The 17,742-nt window shown below is 41.3% G+C and overlaps 1 protein-coding gene across 1 annotated transcript in view; it reads right to left on the bottom strand.

The window, feature by feature from the left end:
* Positions 1-11,265, bottom strand: part of LOC130034948 (protein SET-like) — a 62,067-nt gene extending 50,802 nt beyond the window's left edge. Inside the window, exons 1-3 of the mRNA XM_056126453.1 lie at positions 11,223-11,265; positions 8,339-8,481; positions 5,881-6,068 (exon numbers count right to left, since the gene is read on the bottom strand). Coding sequence (XP_055982428.1) covers positions 5,881-6,068; positions 8,339-8,481; positions 11,223-11,265 — 374 coding nt within the window. The remainder of the gene's footprint in view (positions 1-5,880; positions 6,069-8,338; positions 8,482-11,222) is intronic.
* Between the last annotated feature and the right edge of the window lie 6,477 nt (positions 11,266-17,742).

The following is a 17,742-nucleotide window of genomic DNA, read 5'->3' as shown; positions in this document are numbered from 1 at the left end:
TTTGCAAGTCAGACAACACAATACCCCATATCAATAAAAGAAAATATAAAATCCAAATGACCATACCAGAAGATGGAGAAAAATGATTTGTCCACAAGCAATGCAAATGCCCTATGCATTGTACTATAGCTCCTGGCCCAGCATATTTTTAAACTGGACCTTCTCCGAAAAATTCAAGGAGTATTTCATACGTTAAGTCACACTTGAAATACAAGGATGACGATTCTAAAAGTCTAAAGCAATCTCTCTGACCTTACAACAAGTATCTGATATAATTTCTAACTCTGAGAAATGGTGTACTAAAATTGACATTGAGAGAGGCACAGATGTAGAAATATCTCAATATATTTCCTTTGGAACCTTTTTTCAAGTCCAAATGACAAATTTTCAGGTTGCTAACGGTATATCAGTGTAATGTTTTACTGAGAAAACTTGAGTCTTCAAGGATGATTATCAGGTCTGTTTTATATTTATGTTTTTTGACTCTTTATTACATCACTCACAGATTTTTTGTTCAAGAACATTATTAGAAGAAACACATTCCCATTAAGGTGACGGTCACATTCACTGTCCTCCTGTTGTTCATCTGTATTGCTGGAGCGGGCCCAGTAACGTCTCCATTGTGACACTAGTTACTGTGTTTGGCATATTGAATACGTCACAGGTAGCTTGCCAGGCTTTGTCCTGCAGGTGAGATACACTCTGTAGCTTGCTGGGCTCTCCGAGAGGGGCGAACGAATCGAACCTGGGTCATCCGGGTCGGCTGTGTACAAGGCAAACGCCCTCCCCACTGTACTATCAGTTCAGCCCTTTAAGGTATCAAAAGTATAAGAATTAAAAGAGTTCAGTGACGGAAATGTTCAAGTATAAAAACTGGAACATTTACACAATGGAGTACTATGTAGCTGTTAGAAAAGACGAAGTCATGAAATTTACATAAAAGTGGTACTACATGGAAAGTATCATGTTAAGCGAAATGACTCAGAAAGAAAGGGATGGACATAGAAATATTGCATTCATCTGGGGGACATAAAGTAAAAAAATAGAAAACTAACACCCAAGAATGGCAGAGATTAGTACCAAGAATTTTACTCAATGACCTGGAAGCCAACCACACATGTTAGGGGAAAAGGGAGCTCAGAAAGAGAAGGGAACACCAAATAAAGGGTGGTGGGAGGATCCTCCCAAGATAGGAGAAGCACGCTGAAAGTAGACTATAGACCAAACATGATTGCTACTCAATGCCTCTTTTGCAAACCACAGCACTCAAAAGGAGAGAGAGAGAAATGCCCTGCCACAGAGGCAGGGTGGAATGGGGGCTGGGGCGTGGGAGGGATACTGGGATCCATGGTGGTGGGAAATGCACCCTGATGGAGGGATGGGTGTGTGATCATTGTATAATTGAAACCCAAGAGTGAAAAAGTGTAAGTCTGCAACTGTACCTCATGATGTCTCACTATTAAAAAAATAAATTAATAAAAAAATGAAGATACTTGAACATAGTGAGCATCAAGTATAGTAAAGGTAAGATTTCTATAAATAAATAACAGTAATAATCAACACTGGGCTGGAAGGTTAGCACAGCGGGTAGGGCATTTGCCTTGCATTGGGCTGCCCGGGTTCGATTCCTCCGTCCTTCTCAGAGGGCCCAGAAATCCACTGAGCGTATCCTGCCGGCACAGCAGAGTCTGTCAAGCTCCCCATGGTGGATTTGCTATGCCAAAAACAGTAACAACAAGTCTCACAATGGAGACATTACTGGTGCCCGCTCGAGCAAATCGATGAACAACTGGAGGACAGTGCTGCAGTGCTACAATAATCAACCCATAAAATTTGAATTGGTATTCACATGTAGCTATTTGAAGAACCAGAGAGCTCATGTTTAAAAGTTGGAAATGTATAATGGGTAGGAAAAGAATTAGTCTCTTCATTCACGCAAGTACTGCCTTGTACCAAGTTTGACAGAAACAGCACCAAAGCGTCTGTACTAATTATTTGGTCAATGTTTGAAACTACAGAGTTATTAGAATTATAGCAATCTTCAATCATTAATGGTAACTTGATTCGGTTACCATCATTAGTAAGGCTTAATTGCCAACACATATTAAAAATGGGGCAGGAGTAGAATGGCTCGGTTTAAGTGCATTAAAAAATTTCATGGATTTAATCATACCTCAGATAGCATGCTGTAAAATTTCTATTAGATGTAATGCCACTTTTCCCTCCATTCATTTAAGGTGATTGAGAATATTCACTGAGCTTGCTACTTGTAAAATTTGAATATGACTTTTGAAGGATAAGCTGAGATAATATACTGTGAGATCTGAACTAACTATGGTGCTCATTTTCTGGGTCTAAAGATTTTCAAGTTCCTTTTTCTGCATTCCAGTCAAACGAAGCAGAATTATGAAAGTAGTTTTGCATTCTCATTAGCACTTTGGCTTGAAATACACTGGAAATTTGACGATATTGATATTTACAATGTTGAATTTCTGATGGATAACTTGCAATACAAATATTTTTTTTACCCGACTCTTGCTACTAAATTCCTGCAAGGCAGAAAATATATATATATATATATATATATATATATATATATTATGGAAATGGTGAATCGTCAAAGCAACATCATGTAGAGATTGTAAGTAACTATATATATATGGTGTGAAATCATGAAATCATGAAGCAGGGAGCAGGTTAGAGGATATATAAAGGGTGGGTCCAATGAGATGAGATGGCAGGAGCTGGATAGAGCCCATGTTTAGTTAGCTCCTCACAAGCATTACATTGGCCAATCCCAGGAAGCAATCAAATGGCAGAGTAAAGAGGGCACTGCAAGGAAGGAGTGACAGTTGTGGCCGTTGGGAGTTTCTGTTAGTGCTTAAGCTCTAATTGAGAGGAGGTGACCAGATTGGTGGTTGCAATCTGATGGGAGAAACAAGTGAGGGTAAGGAGAGAGAATATTTATAAACCCAGGCACTTTATAAGGGAGTGTTCGAGGCTACAGGTTGTTGCAGTGTGTGCATGTGTTTGTGTGTGTGTCTCTGTGTGTGAGTGTGTGTGTGGGTAAGAGGGGTTGTCCAAGGAACGCCTTTTCTTTCCTGTCTTCCATGGCCATCCGACCAATTTGAGCTCTTAACTAGGAGCTGTAACACTGAACAACTCCAGGCTCATACGGACAAATCACAGGCATCCGCCCTGACTCAGAACTGGCCTCAAACTGTGGAGACATTGTGGACAGCTTCAGTTATACCATGAAGGGATTGTGGCAGGCATCTCCCAGGGGAAGTTAAATTTTGCATGGTAGTGAAACAGGTGCCTGAAGGGCTAGTAAGGAAATGGACTGCTTGTTTCGCCCTGTCCCTGGCCAATTTTTGATCCCCAGTCCCCCGACTTGTTCCTCAAATAGCTTCCCAGTCGATCCTTTGTTCAGAGCCCTGAATAACTCTGAACTCTGCAGGGATCGACTGAAAAACCAAACCAAGACAACAAAAGCAGTATGTCCGTAAGTGCAAAGTATGACTTTCAGGCCTTTATAGTTTTCTTATTTGCTATTTTGTCTTAGAGATCCTACATGATGCTGCCTTGATCATTCCAGTTTTCCAAGCCATGATTGGGAATAAGGTACATACTGGAGTGTACATACTACTATCTTTTCTGCTTCTGATGTTTGGCAAGTATTAACATCTCTCTGTTAGTCTCTATGACAAAATGAATATTTTCCTCAATGAAAAGGACTTGGATATATAGATTGAAGTGAGATGTACAAAACTTCATATGTTTATCTTATTGGGGACTTAAGGTCACCTTCTTAGAACTGAAGTCTGGTTATGGGCAGTGAATGTTTGAGGGGATCTATAGGCTCTTTAGTAATCCAAAAAACCTGCCCTTTTCTTGGGTACAGGGTGTTGGATCACATCCACTGATTCTTGGGCTTTTCTCTTGACTATCCTCTCAGGGATTAGGGATCAGTCCTGATGGATCTCAGGGACCACATGGAGTGTTGGGGATAGAATTTAGGCTCAACATGGGCCAGACGAGACCCCAATTCACTGTACTCTGTCTCTTCAGTCCCCTAAAGTCATTCTTCTCCCACCTCAAACTTCCCATTCAGAGGAGTGTCTTGAAAATTGAAAAGCATCGATGGAAAAAATCTACAAACTCCAAAATATTTCAGATAAAAGAATGTGTGTAACAAAAATGTTACAATTTGGTTACAGATCTAATTTGGATGTGTAATTAAATTTGACTTTTGACATCCAAAATGGAATGTCAATATTGCAGCTGTTTTTGTACGAAAAAAGAACTTCCAAAGACTATAATACAAACCATGCTCTATCACGTAAAAAATGTCAAATACCGTGCTCTTAGCATCTACTCACATATCATTTAGTTTTAGGGAATAAGTCGTGATTAAAAGGTCTGTAGCCAATGGAGTACTATGTAGATGTTAGAAAAGATGAAGTCATGAAATTCACATAGAAGTGGTACTACTACATGGAAACTATCATGTTAAGTGAAATGAGTCAGAAAGAGCGGGATAGACACAGAAAGACTGCATTTTTCTGTGGAACATAAAGCAGCAAAAGGGGACACTCATACCCAGGAGTGGCTGAGATTAGTACCAGTAATTTTGCCCTTTGTCTTGGAGGCCAACCACATGTGCTAGGGGAAAAGGAAGCTCAGATAGAGAAGACAGCACCAAATAAAGGGTGTTGGGAGGATCCTCCCAGGGTGGGAGAAGCATGCTGAAAATAGACTATAGACCAAACATGATTGCCCCTCTACGCCTCTCTTGCAAACCTCAGGACCCAAAAGGAGAGAGAGAGAACAAAAGGGAATTCCCTGAGACAGAGACAGGTTGGGATGGGGGGAATGGGGATGGGAGGGATGCTGGGACCCGTGATGATGAAGCATGGGCGCTGGTGGAGGGATGGGTACTTGATCATTGTATAACTGAAACCCAAGCACAAAAATTTGTAAGTCTATAATTGTATCTCATGGTGTTTCACTAATAAAAAAATTTAAAAAATTAAATAAAAGCTCTATAAATATGTTTTTCCGAGCTGAAACGTTAACACCAATAAATGGAACACACGAGTCACATTTTTTAAAATATCTGTACCAAAAATATTACTTATCCAGTTTCCACTCAGTATCAGTGCTTTTAGCAATAAGACATTTTGAAAAATGACTGTTAATATCTATGGTTCCAGATATAAGTCCCATAGCAAAGCCTCTCTTAGCCAAAGCACATATTGACACCAAAGCCCTTACCTACAATGTCATGTTAGCAATAGTAGCACATTCACGTACAGTTCCTTTAATTAAGACCCTTAACAAAAAAGACACTTAATCAAATGTTCTTGTAAGTGCACATACTGAGGGTTGGGGATGGTCTTAGCTCAAGGGGTTGCAAACCAAAATGTGCTCAGGTCTTAGTCCTGGTACTAGACTCAGAGATAACTCTTGGCAGGGTTCAGATGACTCTAAGCTTGACCCAATTCCCAGGGTTTCCCATAGATGGACATGGTGGTAACATCCTGCGAGAGCGCTCGCCTCTTCTCCTCATCACATGACCCCATCCTCCCATTTCCAGTTGACCTGAATGAATTGGTAGGACCTGGAGCCTCAGTGCACGTCCACAAAGGTAATGTGTCTCCCCTTCCCTTCTCGCGTTCTTCTGCTTACCAGGGCCTGTGGTGTAACCCCATGGCTGCTAGCTTCCTGGGAGAGATCTAAGAGGGGATTGAATAGTACACCAAGTAGGAAAAAGCCCTCGGAGTGAAGGTGTCAGGGAAATGTGGGGGCAGTGGAGGGACCCTGGACAGGTGGGGACAGGGCAGGGGCTCTGGGCTGCAGGTTCTCATTGCTGCTCACCCTTCTCCACCCTCCCCGTTGCTGCCATACGCTGCTGGCTGAACTTGTGCCTCTTGTCTCCTGCAGCGTGGAGTGGACGTGTCAGGACAAGAGCAGTCTTTGTCCATTCCAGGTGGAAGACCAGCCAGGGGAGGAGTTAAACTCAGCGTCTGCTGGAACTCAGAGTCCTTTAGGTCAGCATGTTCCTGCTAGATGTCAGCGACACCCACAGCGACTCTGAAAGACCACACTCCAAGTCAGCTCTCTACCTTCCCACCACGCCCCCAACAGAGGCAGACTCCTGTACTTCAGATCCATCCCAGAAGGATTCTCAGCCAACACTTGTACTTCCATTGGGATGCCTTTCACATCAACTCACACTCTCCCCTCCCCCAGTACACCTGCCTGTTTCAGGGACCTATCCTTCGTCTCCCCTTTTCAGAGCTGTAAGCAGTTAAGAGACTCAAATGTTTAAGAGCAGTTCTCTGTGACCCCATCCCTTCAAAGGAACTTCGGGGTCTCAGGAAAACTAGACCCCACCCTGTACTCTTAGCAGGAAGTCAAAGACAGAGGCCACCGTATCTCATGATACCATGAGATTTAGTTTCTTACTGAGGAGCACAGTACATAGATAAGCCTCTAGTACATAAGGGAGTATCTTGAGTGAGAATAGATGCATCTGTCCTTTTGATGGACTTTTCCATGTGTGGCAGTAATCTGCTGATCTATTGGATGAGAGGCTGCATCTTTTTGTGGTGAGAGTTTCTTCACCATGTGGGTGGTGGTCTGAGCCTCCTGTCTCTCTTGAGTTGTGCTGACTGAGTTTGGCCACTGTCCTCATATCAATTTTTCCAAAACGAACCTTTTAAAAAAATGTTCTTGTCATAATAGACATCGATTTTGGGGATATCTTTGTCAGTGTGGTAACTTTCCACGTACATAACCTTTGACTCTCAGAAAGGGTTTCTCTTGTAGTGTAAGTAAATACTTGGTGTATTTATCTTTGTACTTGCTTTGACTTGGATGACAGCTGTGGTTGCTGAAGGGTGGTTTTTTTTTTCTCTTGAATGTTGCCAAAAGCACCCTTGTTTAGTGCCTCTGCTTCCGAAGTGAGTGAATTGCTTTTCCCCGTTCTCCCATGTTTCTGCTTGTTTGGGAGTGCATTGGGGCACCAGGTTTTCAGGTCTCTTGTTGTTCATGAGGAAAAAGCACTGAATTCAAGAAATTCTCTGAACTTGCTTTTGAATAAATTTTCTAGAGGTTCTTGTCTCTCTTGCAGATCTTGGGACTCAGTCACAGAGGCCTCCACTTACTGATCTGGATCATGCCAGCTCATTCTTTGACATATCGTTTTTTTCTGAAAATTGGTTTCCTATTTGCACACTTTGGGGATGCTTAGAATCCTTCTTCTCATGAGAGATGGAGGTATTGTCTTGACTAATTTTGGGAAACTCCTGATACCCCTGGCTGCTTCTCCTCCTTGACGTGATGTCATGAAGTGCCTGGGAAATGGGTGAGTCCTCTCTGGAGGCACTGTGAAAGTCAGCCTTTGTTCCTTCAGATGCCAAAACATCTGCAGCTAGATACGCATTAGCCTTACACTCTTGGAGAAGTGCTCCTAAGCACTGTTATGAAGGCGGACACCACTCTTACAGTCCTGAAGTACTATTTCGTTGGCAGGCTCTGGGGCCTTTATCCGAGGCTCAGGAAACTCTGCCAGTGCCAACAAGAGATCACAGTTCTTTTCTGCTGGTGCAACCATAGAGTTTGTATATTTTATGAGACTTTGACAATATGTGTAAGAGCCTGTTTGAAAAGAAACCTGAATGTCTTGGACAGAATCACAATCTGGAGAGACTTCTTGAAACAATAATTCCTAAATTTGACCGTTTTTATGTCCTGTCCTAACCCCAGAAACTGGGTGCCTAACGTGGCCTCTAGCAGTCCTGCATGCTGGTGAGAATTTTGAAAAGGTTGAGCACTGCTCATCTTCTATTGCCTGGGAATTGGTGTTCCTGAGTTCAGTTCTTCACCCATCATTCAAGGCCACTTCATGCTTCCTGATTTGGCTCACAATGCTATATGGGAAGGTCTGGGGAAGGGTCTTGTTCCTCTTTCCAGGCAGAATGGATCCTGAGGGCCTATGAGCATCATGCTGTGTTCTCTGTCCCAGGTTGTGTGTACTCCCATTTTGTGGGTCCTTCCGCAATGAAAGAGCCCTTGTCAGGACCTGGGGAAAACTGTCTGGAGAGCCAATGGCTTCTATTCTCATTGTCCTGTCTTCCGGGCTGGCCAGAGGTGGTTTCTCAGAGACTCTGGCTAACTTCATTTTCCTATCAGTCTTCACAATCAGTATCCACTAAATGGGTAGGTGGGATGAAACAGACAGTCTCTTGATTGAGGAGAAGTTTGAACTTTTGAATCTTTAAGATATTTGTGGACTGAGGATCTTGAAAGGTAAGAGCCACCTATGTCTCACCTGAAGCTTTACAATATGGCCCACTAGCACCGTCATAAATTGTGGGATGAAATCCGGTGGTTTCTGTTTGCTGTTTATTTTGAGCAACCGGCCCTCGGAGGAGATGATATTTGCTGCTTTTTTCCCCAGCATCTGTTTGAGCACTATAAGTAACAGGATTGAAGCTATAAGCATCTTTACAAGTCTCACTTGCTTTTATTTCCATCCATTTCCTAACTTGCTTTCAAAATTTTCCTATATCCCTCTTGCTTGCATTCATTGTGGGGAGATTCAGAAACTCCCTTCTCGATCTTATATTATATGAGTCCACAATCTCTATTGGGTGATGGGCTGAGCCTGTAAGGACATCCTTTGGATTTGACACACACTGTGCCCTAGATCCTGCATCGAATTATTTTCCAATGATATTTCTTTTTGGCACCTCTACCCACGATTTTCCATCCTTCGGTTACTTTGTCCCATAAAAATAGGTGGTTTGTAGGGCCTGACTCTGTCTTGTGCTTTATAAACAACTGGGATCCTTCTAGGAGTTTGCCTCAGTTTGGGGGCTATTTGACCATTCCCGTCTTTATGGTAATCCAAGACCTTTTCTGAAAAGGTCCTTGCAATTTTCCTTCCAATTTTTCCTGTAACTCAGAGGTGCGGAGAAAGATTCCTTACCTTTGCATAATTAAAGCCATGTTCTGAAACCCTTCCAGTTTCCTCATACACTACCTGAAAGCTGCACATAAGGAGAGTGGGTCACAGGGTGAAGAGAGACACTGGAAGCTCTGGGATGTCTCCCTGAAATCTCTCTCTAGGGGAGATATTTGGGGGATCTGACTGTGGACACCAAGAGACAGTGTCTACAGCAACATGGTGCTATCAGTATTAGGCCGCTTTATCCTGGGGGTGCAGGTTCACTTAAGAACTGCTTCCCATTCATTTTCCTTCCAGTGTCCCCTGAGGGGACAAATGTTGGCAACAGTTTGGAACAAGGGCAGCAGCATTGCCCCACCTCACCCTCCCTGGAGAGGAGTGTGAGCACAGCTAAACCTCTTGCTCCCACTGGGAATGTTCCCAACACCTCGCCAGGACTGCAGGTCCACTCAGACCCACAGTCCACCAGGCAGCGCCATTTCCGAACTTCTCTGGGCCTGCGCCTGGAAACCCAAATAGTGGCAAGGTTCCTTGTTCTGTCCAGGCGTCTTCCTCCGGCTGTGTTTTCTGAGGGATGACTCTGCCACTTTCCATCTCTGGGGATCAGGAGGCAAACCCCAGGGGAAGGAGGGGAGAGGGGACCTCAGGTCCTGGCTGTGGCAGCCGCTTACCTTTGACCATTCCATGGGTCCTTCCCTTGTTTCTCTTACAGGCCTTTCTTGGAGCCTGAGAAGTCAGAAAAGACAGACACTGGGACTTGTTTCTCAGTGCTCCCTCTCTGGAGTAGCTAAGGACCCACAGTGGTCATGAAGAGTTGAACCTTCCCTTACTCAGGAGCTGTGGTTTTCTTTCATTTATTTCTAGAGAAGAAACATTAGGGGAGTAAGGGAAGCTCTTGATGAGCACGCCCACGCCCCCACCCCCCCACCCCCAGAATCCTTCCCTCCCTGCTCTGTTGCTCAAGAAACACTTATGTTCTCAGGCACCTGGGTGCTCAGATTGGTCAGCTAGGACCTAATTTGTGGGGCGAGTGCTCAGGGACTCTCATCAGTGACCTGTGTTGGCCACCACTTTGGAAATGCTGGGTTCAGACACATGCCAATGGTTTGTGGGTCTGGCTTCCACAGACACAATCTAAGATATTTTGTTTTCACTTGCTTCTCAGGAAATTTGGGACCACTCACAGGAGCCCCTCAGGAGAGCTACTTACTGTAATCTCTTTGGATAGAAATAGCTAAATAGTGAATTATATCTTCCCCTCTCTGCCAGGCTGGTTTCTCCACAGAAGTATTCTGTTTATTTATTTCGCTTTCTGGGTCACACCCAGCGATGCTCAAGGGTTACTCTTGACTCTACACTCAGGAATGATTCCTGGTGGTGCCTGGGGGACCATACGGAATGCTGGAAATTGAACCTGGGTCAGTCGATTGCAAGGCAAATGCCTTTCTTGCTGTGCTAGTGCTCCAGCCCAGATCCTGTTTATTCTTTCCTGGGAACAGCTGTCCTTCTCTTCCCCATCTCAGAAATATATCCACTGAGTTTTAAAAAGCAGAAATAATAAAAAGGAGAGAAAAAGACAAAAAAGATCGATTCTTGTTTTCTTGGTTGCATATGGTCTCTAACTCATTATTTTTCCTAGGTTTTTCAGGTGGCGGTACGTATGAATCCTCTGGATAAAAGGCCGTATTACAAAAAAGGTGGTCACAACACAAAGGATGAGAAGGTTTGGGCTAATTACACAGTTACTGGGTTTTCCTTTAAACCAAGCAAGAATCAGGCTTTTCAGAATAGAGAAAAAAAACAACTCCATCTGAATCGCACAAGTGCCAGTAGGCAAATGAGCCCTGGGCTTCATTGTTGCCCAGTGACCTGGCACTAAGGACACCTGCCAGAAACGTTGGCTGCAGCAAGAGGAGGTGGATAGTGACAGCTCTGCCCTCAGCTGCTGCACCCTTCCCTGTCTTTGCTGAACCATCTCTCACTGCCAGAAAGGCCTGTGAATTCCACCTACAATTTGTTATTCCCTCGTTGATTTATGAGGTCTCCATGAAGTTTACCCATTTCATCCTCTGAAAAATCTAGAGTTGACCTGAATGTTTGATTAAAATATTTCAGGATCCTTTCTCTCAGAATGTCCTGTCTTTCTCCCCCATCTTTTCCAAATAATATTTTTTGTAGTAACCTAGTCATATGATTTATATTATATTCCGTATTTGTTCTTATCATACAATAGATGATTTTTTACCTGTATTTCCACTTTGAGAAGTTAATTGATCAAATTTGTCCATTTTGAACACTTGAAAATATATATGGCATTGGAATATCCTCTAATTTTAACCTGAAGTACTTTTATATTAAACTTTATAATTTACAGATCTAAAGTATAAAATAGAAATAGGTAATTGTGTTGAGTATATATCTCGGATGTTCACCAGGATGTTCTTGATCACTTGATCACTTGATATCCCATTACTCATCGATTTGTTCGAGCGGGTGCAAGTAACATCTCCATTTGTCCCTGTTGCCTGCTAGCGTAGCCCTGGTATCTGCTGACTCCAGGAACACGAAGAGCCTTAAACCATTTGTTCAAGGTTTTGACAAAGAAGTCTGACCATCTCGTAGGTGGGTGGCCACACGTCCTTTTGATGTCCTGTGCGATCCAGTCTGTAACAGCTCTTGTCCAGCGGTTGTCTCTAAATTGCATTACGTGTCCATCCCATCTGATTTTCGACACCTCGGCAAAAGAGACAGTGTCCCTGATTCTTGATTGTCGGTGCAGGTCAGAACTCCGGATTCCTTTTCTCACTTGAGTGAAATGTGATATTCCAAACATAGCTCTTGATTCCTCTTTGGAATACCCAAATAATGTTCTCGTCCTGTTTTTATAGGGCTCAGGTCTATGAGGTATAACATCAGGATGTTAGACAAACATTTTCTTTTCTAGTATTGTTTTACCTCTTTGGTATCAGTGTAACATTGGTTTTGCAGAAGCTCTTAGGAAGGGTTTCTTTTCAATATTCTGGAAGAGCTTATATAATAAAGGCAGTTTCCTTTCAAGTTTTGATTAGTTCACCAGTGAACCGATCTGGACCAGGGTTTTTTTTTTCTTTTCTGGAGATTCTTAATTACTGTTTCAATGCTCTTACTTCATCAATTCAGAGTCTCTATTTTTTCTGCATTAATGTTTGTGAGAGTACATGATTCTAATTATTTGTCAATTTCTTGATTTTCTCCAAGTTTACAGCATAATTAGTTCATAGAGACCTTCGTGATATTTTTAATTTCTGGAGAATCTGTTGCAGTTTCTCCCCCTTTGTTCTTCATCCAATTTACTTTATTATTCCCCTCTTTGTGTTCTCCATGACTCCTACCCAAATACTTGATTTTCTTGCTTGTTGCTTTGAAGAAGCAACTTATGGTTTAATTGACTCTGATTGCTTTCTTGACTTCTATATCAACGATTTCTGTGCTATTTTTCAAATGGATTCTTCCTTCTGCTAGATCCAGCCATTCATCCTATGACTTTTCATGTACAATTTACCTCTTTGGAATTCTGGCAAACTGTTGATACAAATAAAGTTTCAATCATATTTCTAAGTGATTTTGATTATAGATATTTTTTCTGGGTGTTATTTTAGTATTTATTACAGAACAACGGGAAGACAGTGCTAACAGTGCTAACTCAGGACTACATTAGATGTAGCAAATGTCTCAACTCTTATTTGTTTGAGAAAGTTTTGATTCCTCCCTCTTAGGCTGCAGAACTTTCTTCTGTAGTGTTTCGGGTATATCTTTCTATTCTTGCTTCTATGGTTTCATAATAGAGTTCTATTGTGAGAGTGATGCTCTTTCCCTTGTATTTTAGATTTGGCTCATTGACTGATGTTTTTAATAGTTTGCTTTTTTATTGGTTCCAGATTTTTTAATTACCATTTGTATTGCAAGTTTTGTGGGTTGTTTGTTTCTTTTGGTCCCTTTTGGGCCTCTTCAATCTATGCACAATTCTCCCTCCAACGACTGGGGAATGTTACAGGTACAATCTCATACATTATCATATCTTCCCTGCCTTATTTTCCTCTCCTTCATATATTCCTATGGTTCAATGATAGATGCTCTTGCTGATAGCCATTATGTACTTTACACTTCCCTCCATTTTAAGATGCTTTTTCAAAATCACCAACATTTGTCTTGTCAAAGGAACAAAAAGTATTCCTAACTATAATAATTCCCCCAATTTTGGGCTGGAACAATAGCACAGAGTTAGTGCATTTGCCTTGCATACGGGCGACATGGCCGACCCGAGTCTGATTCCTCCACCCCTCTCAGAGAGCCCGGCCAGCTACCGAGAGTATCTTGCCCACACGGCAAAGCTTGGCAAGCTACCTGTGTTGTATTCTTCATGCCAAACACAGTAACAAGTCTCGCAATGTTGCTGGGACCCCTCGATCAAATTGATGAACAATGGGAGGACAGTGACAGTAACAGTGAAGTCTTTTCAGACAAAATAATAATTTTGTCTCAAGTTAATAATTCCCCCAATTTTAACACAAGGCAGAAAATCACAGGTCCAAAATGATTACACAACAACAAGTGGAAAGGCTTTTGTTTTGTATTGTTTGTTTCGTTTTGTTTTTAAACAAGGCATGTAGTAATCAAAAGTTAATCAAAGATGATTTAAAAAAATCTCTAAATGAGTAGAAGGAAAAAATATAGGAGCAACCAACAAAATTTCTATATGGTTTCATAGGAAACAAGCCAAACGAGTAGCTGAGTGAAGTTCATTTTGTGTTCAGAGAAAAACCTAAACAACCTTGAATTTTACACATGTTGAAATTATTTTTATTTGGCATATCGAATACGTCGCGAGTAGCTGGCTTTGCTGTGCAGACAAGATCGTCTTGGTTGCTTGCCGGGCTCTCCGAGAGGGGTGGAGGTAAACAGATTTTTAAATGTTTTGTAAGTGTTATTTTGGGGATCCACCCTTTAATTTTCATAGACTTTCCCCCACTCTTTGTTTCGGAGTGACCTTCAACTATTCTTGGGACAGTACATGAAGTGCCAGGGTTTGAATCAGAATCGCCGCAGGCAAGACAAGAGCCTGGTTTTTTATACGATCTCTCCAGTCCCCAAACAAATCAAATTTGAGAGAATTTATTTTGCGCATTCTAAGTTTCAAAAAAGTACGAAGACGTGTTTAAAGGAAAAATGAAATAAATCATTAGCCAGATAAAGGGAAAATATTAGGAAAGACATCAATGAATTAAATTCTTTGTATTCTTAATTTGTTTCACAAATAAGACCTTATTTCAGAACAAAACCAATACTTCTGTATGCTCATGTATATATAATGCTCATGCCTATAAATGCATGTAAATATAACAACATAGGGTTTTGTATTAGTGAAATAAATGGCGAACGATTCAAGGACTCTGTGTAACGAGGGTATAGGAATAGCAAATATTAAGAGCAATGAATACAAAAGCAGCAAATTTAGATATTAGCTTGTATCAATAATCATGATGAATATCTTACCTGAATATATCACATCAAAAACACACGATCAGAATGAGTAAAACTACCAGCGAAATTTTATTAGGAAGAAATTCACCTTAGATAAAAGGTCACGTAAAACATAAATAAACCGGGAAATATATCTTATAGTCATATGGAACAAAAGGTAGCACTGTCTGTACACTGTCTGTACCTCTGTCCTCCCGTTGTTCATCTATTTGCTCGAGTTGACACCAGTAAAGTCTCCATTGTGAGATGTGTTGTTACTATTTTTGGCAGATAGAATTTGCCATGTGGAGCTTGTCAGTCTCTGGCATAAGGGCAGGATACTCTCGGTAGCTTGCCGTGCTCTCCGAGAGAGACGAATAATTGAACCTCGGTCAGCCATGTGCAAGGCAAATGCACTACCCACTCTGTTATTGCTACAGTCCATGATCAAAAGGTAATAGAATCGTATACATTGGTCAGATAGGAAAGTTCAAAAGAAGAAAGTTAGAAGGAGGAATATTCCAGAGAGAGAAAGGGAAAGCCAAGAATCCAAAACGATCCTTAATGTTTATGAATTGTAAAATTTAAAATGAATACCAATCAAGGAGAATTTGATAGAACTGTAAAGAAAAATGTATTTATTCATTTCAGATACTCCTTTGACAGCAATAGGCAGTTGCTATAAGTAGAAAACCTGCTAGATGCAATTGACATCTTCTGGCTACTCACCCTAAACTAGGAAAACATAGTTGTTTCAACTCATATAGACTGTTAACTAAGAATTATAAACACACTTTCAAAAATGAAAGAAGAAGAAAACCAGACATTCTTTTCTCTTCAACTACAATGGAGTTAAATTTAAAAATCAATAGCCAAGAACAGGGTTAGAAAAATCTCCCTTAATGGCCCCTCCCCCCCAACACAAGTAAAACAAACAAGAGGAACCCACTTGCACATTAAATAGTACACTTCAAATATAGCATGGGTCAAGGAATAAATCTCCAATTTAAAAAAGTTTTAATAAGGACTTGAAGCTAGTGCAGCTATTAGGGCGCTTGCCTTGCACACAGTTGACTCGAGTTCAATTCCTGGCACTGCATATGGTCCCCCTGATCCCACAAATATGATCACTGAATTCAGAGCCAGAAGTAAGTCCTGTGCACAGCTGAGTGTTGTGCCTCCCAAATACTTTGAACTAAGTATAGATGAGAATACAATGGTATAAAACCCACTGGACATGGAATCAGTGCAGCCTGTAGTTCTGATCTTCCTAGGCATTTTCTTCACTGCCAGACTTGTTCTGCCCTGCTCTGATTAACAGCCAGTACCTGTTTGGGGGCCAGTACCACCATTCACCTCTGCAGCTGTGAAACCAACAGCCTATACACTCCGGAGCAATCACAGGATTTCAGAGAACTTGAGATAGCTTTAAAATGTATAGAGAGCATCAAATAATTAGCAAAAATAAAAGCTAACTGAGAGAGAGAGATATTCTCTAGTCTGGATGACATCTTGAAAATCAACTTGCAAATTCTCCTGTTTGCAATCATCCGAACCTCTATATACTAGCACATACTCAAGCTTGCTCTGCTTGAGCCCCTGGGGTAACAAGGTTTCATGTGGCAATGAACCTTGGAGAGGTTTCTTTGAGAACATACCTTTCACACAAGCATTAGATTCCCTCTGAGAGAAGGAAAATAATCTGTTTTATCTCTTTTTATTTCAGTATGGTGGTCCAAATATGACTATAAGGGCAAAAAAAATTCCCCCTGCCCCTCTGTGTTCTTCTTTGGCTGATCAAACAGTCAGATTGACATTAACGAGTTTTGTAGGAGAAAAATCAAATTTAATTCCATTTGTACCAATTAACGACATAGATATGTATTTTAATGAAATGGTGCAAAATAAGGAGATCTATCCAAATTAAGTAAAGGGCTAGGGGTTGGGACAACAAGGAGAGAGTAATGGATTCATGATGAGTGATTCATATGGTGAAACCCGGTGCTCTTCAATTATACATTTGTCCTGCGATATTGATAATTTTTTTTCTGATACATCACTGTCACTGTCCTCCCATTGTTCATCAGTTTGCTCGAGCAAGCCCAGTAACATTATGACACTTGTTGTTACTGAGTCTTGCATATTGGGTAGCTTGCCTGGCTTTGCCCTGCAGGCGAGATAGTCTGCATAGCTTGCCAGGCTGTCTGATAGGGGCGGATCAGCCAAGTAGAACACAAGCAAGGCAAACACCCTGCCCGCTGGGATATTGCTCTAGCCCACTTCTGATACAGAATTTCTGGTAAATAATGAAGTTTATGTAGGACCCAATGGAAAACAGGAAGAAACATTTGAAGGAGAACATTTATCCCAATCATATTCTGACCGCAAAAGAAAATTTTATTGAATTAATGCAAATTACTATGTAGCCGTCCAGAATTAGAAGATTCAATAAAGTTTTCACAATTCTGATATGACCATCTTTGTAGAGAGTAGTCAGCTAGAATAATACACCAGCTAAAACATCTTGTCCCGATTAAAAGTATCTTCTAGGTTACTATGAACCGTTGTGAAAGTGGTGAAAGATTTTTAAAATTTCTGTGCTTAATTTAATGCCAGGCGTTTTTAAATGAGAAAATTTTGATTTAAATTCATTGCCTGTATAAGGCTATGAACAACAAATTTTGTTACATGTGTCCAGAGTATGTGAAACAAGATCATGAAATCAGAGGAAGTTTCAGACAAAATGCCTGTTAGCACTTAATTAAGCCTAATTTTGAAATAGGCCACGAACGCTATTTCTCATGTATTAAAAAATGAGAAATAAGGCTAGAAATATACTGTAGGAGGGAAGGTGCTTCTCTTGAAGTGTCAAACCTGATTGGACCATAGGCACTCCATATGGTTCACAGACTGCTGCCAGGTGTGATCTCTGAGCATAGATTAAGCCCTGATGTAGCCCCAAGACGAAAAGTGAAAAAAATTAAAGAGGAGTAATATTTTTCTTTGAGGAAATATTTAATCAAACAAAAGAATTATGTGATCTAATATACAATCTATCAGATGAAGATACCAAGAAAAACAATGTTGTCTATGTTTTGGAACCAGAACAGGCAAGTGTTCGGGGCTTACTCCTGACTCTGCACTGAGGGATCAGACCTGGGCTCCTGAGACCATAAGAGGTGACAGGGGTCAAACCCGTTATCCACATGCAAGATAAACACCCACCACCCCCGACAAAAGGTCTGGCCTGATGTCAAGACTTTGCT

This window comes from Sorex fumeus, unplaced genomic scaffold, assembly GCF_029834395.1.
Source record: "Sorex fumeus unplaced genomic scaffold, SorFum_2.1 ptg000063l, whole genome shotgun sequence".
Taxonomy (NCBI): domain Eukaryota; kingdom Metazoa; phylum Chordata; class Mammalia; order Eulipotyphla; family Soricidae; genus Sorex; species Sorex fumeus.
This window is presented reverse-complemented; position numbering and strand designations above follow the sequence as displayed.